At 53.3% G+C, this 9,181-nt stretch overlaps 4 protein-coding genes across 4 annotated transcripts in view; all 4 read right to left on the minus strand.

Annotated features, from left to right (window-relative positions):
• Positions 1 to 595: 595 nt before the first annotated feature.
• On the minus strand, positions 596 to 4,244 carry UMAG_06205 (uncharacterized protein; the record flags this gene model as incomplete). Its single annotated transcript, XM_011394266.1, has 2 exons — positions 596 to 1,090; positions 1,179 to 4,244. The coding sequence occupies 2 exons, from the start codon at positions 4,242 to 4,244 to the stop codon at positions 596 to 598; spliced, it is 3,561 nt and encodes a 1,186-aa protein (XP_011392568.1).
• Positions 4,245 to 4,779: 535 nt separating this feature from the next.
• On the minus strand, positions 4,780 to 6,138 carry UMAG_06206 (uncharacterized protein; the record flags this gene model as incomplete). The annotated part of the gene is made up of 1 exon (XM_011394267.1): positions 4,780 to 6,138. The coding sequence occupies one exon, from the start codon at positions 6,136 to 6,138 to the stop codon at positions 4,780 to 4,782; it is 1,359 nt and encodes a 452-aa protein (XP_011392569.1).
• Positions 6,139 to 6,841: 703 nt separating this feature from the next.
• UMAG_12038 (uncharacterized protein) lies at positions 6,842 to 7,553 on the minus strand (the record flags this gene model as incomplete). The annotated part of the gene is made up of 4 exons (XM_011394339.1): positions 6,842 to 6,883; positions 6,988 to 7,069; positions 7,159 to 7,429; positions 7,532 to 7,553. 4 exons carry the CDS (start codon positions 7,551 to 7,553, stop codon positions 6,842 to 6,844), a joined length of 417 nt encoding a protein of 138 aa, XP_011392641.1.
• A 663-nt stretch (positions 7,554 to 8,216) lies between these two features.
• UMAG_15068 (uncharacterized protein) overlaps positions 8,217 to 9,181 on the minus strand; it is a gene marked incomplete at both ends in the record, with an annotated part of 1,696 nt that continues 731 nt past the window's right edge. The window contains one exon of the mRNA XM_011394348.1: positions 8,217 to 9,062. Coding sequence (XP_011392650.1) covers positions 8,217 to 9,062 — 846 coding nt within the window. The remainder of the gene's footprint in view (positions 9,063 to 9,181) is intronic.

Here is a 9,181-nt window from a genome sequence, read left to right on the forward strand (position 1 = left end):
GTTTGGTCAGCAGCGCCGCAGAGAGCGTTGGCGCCACCATCGACAAGGCGCAGTTTGGATCCTTCTATGGTGGCAAAGGTCGAACAATTGTTGCTCTCAACAGGTGTCGTTATCACCCGAGAGCATGCAGAGCGGTAACTGGTAGCGAAGGGACCGGCAAAGCTGCAAAACGGACAAGAAAACCGCCAGGAGGAGGAGGAGGAGGAGGAGGAGGTAGCACCTCCTGTGGCTGCAGTCTCTGAAGGCGACTCCGAGTCTGACCATGGCAGTGATGCTGTTTTGGCATCAACAACAACACCATCTGCACCTCCCATGCAAACCTTGGTCAATGATCTCGATGTTGACCCTCTCGGCGCCATCAGTGATCACGACAAAGATCCGTTTGGCTTTTTTGAAACACTTCCGCGCCCGGGCCCTTCTCGTACAAAGTATTGATTTCCGTCTTGCTCGCCATGAACCGTAGGCTCACACCATCTCGCAATTCCAGTCTCGCTTCCTCGCAATCGCACACGGTCAAGCTCACGATCCCAAGGAGTACTGCCATCATACCAGAATGGAGGTAAAAAATCACGCCGGTACTACATGAACGTTAAGTTTAGACTCTAAGGAACGCGCCTAGCTGAGCCTGCAGGACAATAGGCAGATAAGCTACACATAGTATCGGTACAGTGGCCGCATTGTACAGTTTCCAGTGCAAGACGAGCGCGCTGACCTCATGCTGCAGCGTCTCTCTGCGGAGGAACTGCAGCAGCAGTGCGGCCCAGAAGACGGGGCTGAACACCATGACTGCCAGACCTCGAATGAAATTAACCCAGGAGTGGGCAGGAACAGCTTCAGTTAGAGGACTCGAACTTGGTCTGCCGGAGGCGATTCTGAGTGCACTGTATGTGAGAAGTGCGAGGAAGGCAGCCAAAGCGAAATTCAGCACGCTCAAGACAGCCACCAGCATCCCGGCCTGGAGGTATGCAAAGGCGATCAAAAGCGACCCGATCCGATGTGCACGCTTGATGCCGCAGCGAGAGCGAAGGAGGACTGCCCCGGCTATTGGCAAGAGCATGATGACTACTCTTGCTGCACCCAACTGTTTTCCCTGTGTAGGCCGAAGCACGGAAGGGAAGAAACCGTGTCAGAGACTTCTCGCTTTGTCAGGGAGCGGCAATGTTATGCCATGGACTTACCCGCTTTGTCAGTCCTCCTGACATCTCTGCAAAAAGAAGATCGTTTCGCAACAGAACGCCTACACCCGCCAGCACGGTCAAGCCAACGCAGGCGAGCGTAGTCGCAATCGGCCTCATTGACTCCCTCAGTGCAACTCCATATTCGTTCGTTTTCCTGTCCGCCGCATCTTCACCTTCAACTGCAGTGAAGTGATTCTGCACAATCTGATTTCGATACCAGCTCATCGTTGGTGTCTCTGGCTGCATATCACCGTCATCGCCCGCAGATGGATCCAGGCCTGAGAAAATAGCCTCGCGCTCCTGCTTGGAGACCTTCTCCTCAGCGAACCATAGCGCGAGACCGCTGATGGTGAGCGAGATGGACAGCAAGAGCGGCACCAAGATCGCCGTGCCGATGGGGACAAATCGACGAGGGTTGAGGAGTAAATAGAAGAACTGAGAGTGATGCAGCCGCTCGAGCAAGTTCGACATAGAGCGAACGAATGACTCGACGAGTCTGCCCATATGGAAGAATCCGTATGGACCAGTAGCGGGGACAGCGTAGAGGGTGATTGCATCAACGTGATGTCGCTGGAAGAAGCCGTGTGGACCACTAGCCCGTCCCGTGACACCGAAGCCTACTTGTCTAAGCGCTGCACGTACACCATTTTCGTAGTTGCCGAGCTCGTACTCAACATCCGAACGTAGACGAATGCCCCATTTCTGGGCCAGCCTCTGCACTGGCTCTTTGAGGTGTAAGGGGGCAGACCTCAGACCGAAGGTTAACGGCATTCCGCCAGTCACAGTATCTGCGATGCGAACGATCGTGTTGACGACATCCATGTTTGGTAATTGGCCATCGAAGCCCTCGTATTGAACCTCGAGCGACGAGAAAGAGTCAGAGGGATAGTCGATGGAGATTGCGTTCCACACCTGCGAGCCTCCAGCCGACACCGGATCCACCTGGAGTCCTTCGGACTTGCTGCCAAAGTAGGCAGAAGACCAGGCATGGATGCCTTCAAGATGGCCGTCGGAGATGACAAAGATGAGGTCTTTGCTCAAATGGGCTTGCGTGGTCAGATAGCGGGCTAGAGCAAGGATAGAGGCGACACCGCGTACATTGATGCGCCCTCTTTGATCGATACTGACGGTCTCGTCGAGATTCTCGGCAGGCGGAAAGGGGTCATCAGCACCTTGCCATCGGCTACGCCAGCTTGCTGTGAGAATGATGGCTTCACGGCCATCAATGCGGGGTGTAGCTGATCTCGCATACACGTTGATACCGGATAGCGCCGAGCCGTGATGGAGGGGGATCGAGTCGTATTTGTAGTGCTGACGGTTAACTTCTAGACCATATGATTGGAGCTCCCGGAAAACAAAGTCAGCACGCTCTGCACTGCTTGCATCTTTCAAGAAAGACACCTTTTCGGAGAGCATGTCGGCGTAAGTGACGTCGAAATAGTCCCAATAGACGCGGGCTTGACCAGGCTGAAGAGCATTCTCGTCGACGTAGGTGCCTTTCGACACGGGTGACTGTGGGTGTGGCAAGACGAGAATCAGGACAATGCTTGCCAGTACAAGGATTGGGCGGAGCAGAAGCAATAGTTTGCCGAGGAGTGCCAGCACACGGCGGCGGGTAGCGATGCGACGTCGAAAGGCGTCTCGTAGCTTTGCTTCCTTTGCTGCCTTGGCTTTTCGAGCTTGTGCGAGACGCAGCAGAGCCTCTTCGCGCACGTCGGCTGGATCGTTTGATGTTGAGGCCGTCTTTGAATCTGGCTCGGACGGCTTGCTGAGACGGAGATCGTCCGTCAAGAGCAAGGCTTCCACTTCGGCTCCGTCGTCGTCTTGAGCAATGGAAGAGAGAGGACGCTTGGCTGTAACTAGGCCGGGCATGGTGAAGCAGCCAAGCACAAGCACGACATGGCACGCCAAGAGCAGCAGCGACGATGTATCGGTGGAGGGAAAGACGTTCCAGCACCATTCCAGCACGACTGGCAATATCAATTTGACGATGTTAGGCAGCTGAGAAAGCCATAACAGCAGGGGAACCTGATGGAAGTACCATGAGTAGAACTGGTAATGCAAGCTCCGAGAGCAGAGAATGCCGATGGTATTTGAGGTAAAAGCACAGCACATCAAGGCGGTCTTTTCAGACTGCACGAGCTTGTGCGATCTGGCTGAGAGGTTCTGCAAGATCCACTTGGGACCGTGAGAGGCTATGCCTGTCCAGCGGAAGAGGCCAAAGAGGGTGAGGAGGACAATATGGAGCGAAAGAAGTCCGCAGGCAAAATGCTGAGACAAGAATGTATCCTCGGGGACGAATCGCCAGTTGACGGTCCAGACGTGGAGAAACGATCTGGAAAAGTCGAATGCTCGTGTGAGGTAGGCATGCGGATCATGCAAAGTGAACGGTGCAGAGAGCAGAGCTTGTACGACAATGACGACGGCTATGTAGGAGATAGCACCTCGGATGCCTGTGTAGACGAATGCAGCGGCAGCAAAGCCAGGGAGGAAGAGAAGTACATTCATCTTGATGCCCAATCCGAAGCTGAAAAGTAGAGCGGAGAGCTTCCATCTTGAGTTGGTAGCTGCAAAGAGCGCAAGATAGACAAACAGAACGGCGATGGGGTCGTTGAACATGCGTAGCAAGAAGATCGAGTAAATCCTCTTTGACAGTATCAAGGGCAGGACGGCAAGAGGAGGCATACCTGCCTGGCGATACAGCATGGCCACGAGCAGATTGTTTGCTGTCAAGGTTGCTGCGAAGACATGTTGCGCTGGTAAAATGTTTCCGCCTGCGTGTGTGAGCCAGTGAAAGAAGGAGTACAGGTAGATGTGAGCGGCAGGATAGACGCAAGGGCCGCTTCCGCCTGGTGGATCGAGGTTGGAGTAGTCGCGCTCGCCATCGAGGTAGAGAGCAGCTTGGCCGAGATACGTTTGGAAGTCGATCTCGGTGAAGCTGACGCGTCGAATGACGGCCTCTGAAAGTACTGCTGACACGATCGTCAGGGCAGGCAGGGCAAAATTATAGCCATAGTCGTCGAGACAGACGCGACGGAGCCATGCCATGGATGAAACGGATGACATGGCGGCTGCTGGCTGCTGGAAAGCAGGGGTCGAAGACGCAGGGGAAACGGTATGCAGCTTTGCGGCTAGTTGTGAGGCATGCTGACGGTTGGGCTGTACGGCAAAGTGGTCTGCGAGTGCCAATGTGTTGATGGTGAAGGTTGAACAAGAAGAGTTGTGTTCACGATTCGCGTTAGGAAGAAATCGTCAATTCACGAATCGTGAATGTGAATATGAATGGGGACGGTGTTGCTCTTTCAAATTTGGTCAGTCAGTGCACATTCCTGATTCGCGATTGGACTTTTCACATTCGTGATTATAACTGAGGTTTCTTTTGGGCGCAATCACGAATCATGAATCGCGAATGTTATACTTCACCCTAACAGCAACTCATTTGTACCACGTATCAAAGCGCTTACCCTGTCCTATACTTCAGCCACAGCTGTTGAAACCTTCAGAAAGCACACACATCCAGAGCTTTATGAGCAAAGAAGCTTGGGTACTATGCCGCAAACGCAGATGATTCGAGATTGTGACAAACCGGATGGATGCTGAACTATTCCGCCTTGGGTTTTAGCAATTGCTCTCCACCAGCACGAATCTTGTACAACAGCGCCTCGCCACTTCCATGACCTACGCCTGCCCTCCTTTCGTACTCGAGGGCGAACAAAGCATCGCGTAAGGTGACCTTGAGTCTTGCTTGCCTTTCTTCCTCCTCTTTTGCCGCCTGACGTGCGGCTACATCCCCCCACGCGCCTGTAGACACTGGATTGGCAGTACTGCCGGCTGAATTGGTGTCTGCTGCACCTGCGCTGCTCCAATTTGACACGGACGGCTGCGGCGCGAACTTTGGTTTCGGAAGCCGACCGGGCGTTGTGGCATCCTCTGCAGCACCTTGTTCCGCCTTTGCCTTTTTGGCGCCGAGTGGGCTAAAGGTGCTAGGAAACGAGGATCCACCCGAGAGCCAAGAATACTTGGTTGAACCGCCGCCAAGGTTGCGCATAGCCGTGCTATCCGCTAGCCGTTTGCGTACATCCTCCGACATGTTTCTCGCGGCGACACCTGGACCAACCTTCTTGGGCCTCTTTCTTCCGTCTGGCTTGGGAGTACCTGTGCCGTCGTCTATATCCATGTCATCAGCGCCATAGCCAGCTGCAAGTGCCGAAGATTCTTGGTCTCGGGCAAGGCGCTCTCGACGTCTGCGAGCCTCTTGACCCCTTTCGGCCTTTTCGAGCGCTGCCAACTGTTTGATTGGATCGCTGATGATCTGCTCGTGATACATCGGCTCGGATGTGGACGGAAAGATGGGCGGAGGGTGTTGATGCGAAGACCAGCTGCGGTGGCGAGACGAAGCAATCATACTCTCGAGAATGTTTTTCAATCGTGTTCTTGCGGCTAAAGAGAGATAATTGAGAACAGCGGCATCGACGCTCAGGCCATGTTGCTGAGCGAGCGTGTGTACCTTGTAAGCGAGCGGATACATTTGCAGAAAGAGGTGATCATCATCGGGCTGTGCTCCGTTGTGCTGTGCATTTTGGGACTGTTGCATGAGCTCTCGTCGTTGAATGGCCTCCTCCTCTGCTTGCAGGTCGACGCCTGAAGCGCCCATTACATCGACGAGGCTGTCAAAGTTGTCCTTCTGTTCGGGTGCGCCTGCAGTACCGGGTGCGGCTCTGGAATTAGCTGAGGCCAGATTTGTTGCTGCATCGTTTGAATGAGAAGCGCCGTTGAGAGAAGAGCCTGCTGCAGATGCGTCGGCATGATCAGCCTTGAATCGTTTGGCTGATGGAACCGAGGTATTGGAACGCTCTCTGCTGCCGTTCGATCTGGCTGGCGGTGGCGGTGCTGTGGCGGATGCATCGTTCGAGAGTGTCTGAGCTGCCAGGGGGCTGCTAGCAGCGGGTGAAGATGCCATCACGAATACGAGCAGGTATCCGAGCTGGCTACGTCTTGCTAGTCGAGGTCAATTCCAGTGAGGCAAGGATGGGAGGCCGGCAAAGAACTCCAGACTCGAGTGTGTGTGAGCAGAGTACGACAAGTCGAAGCTGCCGACACGAAACCCTCAATCTCGTGAATCGTAAATCACGATTTTCGGATTACGGGAGAATCAAGGAATGAAGGCGCGTTGAATGAGCATCGTGATTCATATTCACGATTCGATTTAGTTAACTTATGTATGAATCATTCACGATTCACGATTCACGATTTCACGATTCGTGCTTAAAAATAGTCGAGTGCAGACCAACCCAGTGTAGGCGGCTAAAACGCGTTGGCGAAAGCCATTCACGATTCACGATTCACGATTCGCACAAGTCACGAGTAACTTGACACACAGCCACCGCAGACACAGGACTATGAAAATGCAAGATCATACGGACTGCGTCGCTCTCGCCTCGATGGCGTCAAGCATAGCATGCTCTTGTGCATGAATGGCTGCTTTATGGTGCCAATTCTGATTGACTAGCTGTGTCTTACATTGTTGCCTAGATTCAACGCACGACATCTTGTCAGTATGCTGTGGCTGAGCTGCCGTCGTTTGTGAGGGATCAACCTATTCGTGATTGTGTTCCTACGTCTTGCACATCGGATTGAATGACAAGAATTGAAGCGTCGAGTTTCTAGACGGCTGATTGACGCGATCCTGCGAGTCTGTCAAGAACCTATACGTGGCGAATTGAAAGCAAGAACAAAAAGGGAAGCACACTGTCGCGTTAGTTGGGCCTGCAGTACCGTGTGAAGTGGCGCATTCTCGAACGTCACTCACATTGGCCACACCTGGCAATGAAAGTACGTTGCCGATCACTGGAAGCTGCCGCAAGAAGTTGAGAATGACCGGGAAGAAGTCTCTGTTGAATAGAGGCGAGCAGGAGGGCAAAGCATCGAAAAGTGGTCAGCCTTCTACCAATCAAAGTGATCTTTTTGAACTCATACTCACCCGAACAGATTGAGAAAGCCAAATGCTTCTACGAGCATACCGATGACGGCCCACTTGCAAAAGACGAGGAGCATGCCGGCAAAGAAGCAGATGGTTCCTCGAATCTTTTGTTTCCTCGCGAAAAAATAGAAAGTCTTTTGTGGTCCGATGAGAAGCGCAATACCGGCGGTGAAGAGCACATTCCCAAGCGCCAGAAGCGCAGCATCGAAGAAGAGTAGAATGCCCACAAAGATGAAAAAGGTGCCGAACGACACGAGGCCCGCGCCGATTTCTTGAGAAGCAACCGTCAGGAAAGTAGCACAAGTGGGATCAGTGAAGATATTCTAACGAGAGCAGCGTGGTTGCGGGCGTCAGAGGCGCAGCGGAAACTCACTCTGTTGGTCGGTGAGCCACATGTTGTATCTTGGAGGATCGCAGGATGGTGATGGTCGATGTGTGTAAAAAGGCTGGACTGAGCAACACCAACAACAATCGTGAATCTGTGAATCGTGAATCACGAATTCGGCGCAATTTCAGGTGTTGGTTGCCGTTCGTAATTCTGCGCTTCATTCGTGATTTCTATCACGGGCGCGATTCCGCCAAGAGCGGATTTCGGCGAGATTCACGATTGACGATTGACAATTCACGATTACGATTCACGATTGACGATTGTAGTCGTGAATTGATTTTAGTCAGTGGTGAGTAGGCTGGACACGTCTGGCCGCGTCGACAGAATTCGAGATCCGTGATCCACGATCCATTCGCGATGTTGTTGACTAAACTTGGTCACGATCCACGGTCTGAGCGCACCAGCTGTGCCGTTTTGGCAAACGTCATCCTCTCTTTGCGGCGGCGCTTTTCAAGCTCAGTTCCACGTCGGACCATTCACGATTGGGTCAAGCGCGTATTCGCGCACGCGTTTTTTTTACAAACCTCTGACTCGTCTGTAGGCTGACTCGTGACTGTTGGAAGGTAATACACTGTTAACAAACACTGGCAGCGGAGCCCATGACGAGCTTGCTGCGGTACAAGTACATCGAGAACGCAGAAAGAGGTGAGACAAGAGTGATGCAAGACCGTCATCGCTGTCTCTTGGCCGGATTGCTAGTGTTGGACAGCTTTGGACTTGGACTAGGCGCTGTCTTGCCCTTTCGTTTCAATGCCGAAACGCCGTTGGCTACGCTGGGTGATGCATGATTGGAATTGTTGCCGTTGTCGACGGGCGCACCTTGTGCGCTCGGTGGCCGACCAGGCATTTGCGATGGTGTTGGCATACTGTTGGCCATCTGTGGCTGCTGCTGTCCTGCGCCTATTGCATCAGAAGTGGCCATGTTGGACATGGGCCGACCAGACTGCATTTCGCGATACTGAGTAGCAAACTTTCGTAGCGAATCGATGGGACCCAACTTTTCGCGCATGCTGAGATCGATCAGATCGCGCAGCTGGCAGACGCTTTCGGTGATTTCGAGGCAGCGCATGGCACGCAAGCTGATGCCATACTCGTTGACTGGATAGTCGGGCAAGAAGGTTCTTTCAACGGACACGGTGTATCCACTTTGACATTTTGCATCGTCGTCTGCAGAGCCAAGTCCGTCTTCGATCTTGACAGTTGTCTCACCATTCTCGTCTCGTTTGATGTCGTCGGAATCGTCCTTGCGAGCGGCGCCGCCTCTTGCATGTGCCTTTCTTGTACCGTTGGGGCCGGATGCGTTGACATCGCCGGTGCTGAGAATATTGGCGACCAGGCTGTTGGGAAGCGGATGGTCGACTATGGACTTTTGGATGGCTACGCGTGGAATGTAGCCGGTGTGCGCATGTACAGTAAAGTCGAGCGATTCCAGACGCAATTGGACGTCGAGCTTTGTTCGCTCGCGCGGATTCGGTAAGGCCCAGGGGACAAAGCAAGCACGCAAAAGACCGTTCATCTGGACCTGCCAGCCATTCTCAAAGCTCGAGAGGAAGGTTGCTTTGGAGACATCGACCTGATGGGTTACGTTGGATGAGGGGAAGCTGTTGAGGTACTTGTGCGAAGGGGGGGCGAATC

This window comes from Mycosarcoma maydis, chromosome 22, assembly GCF_000328475.2.
Source record: "Mycosarcoma maydis chromosome 22, whole genome shotgun sequence".
Classification (NCBI taxonomy): Eukaryota; Fungi; Basidiomycota; class Ustilaginomycetes; order Ustilaginales; genus Mycosarcoma; species Mycosarcoma maydis.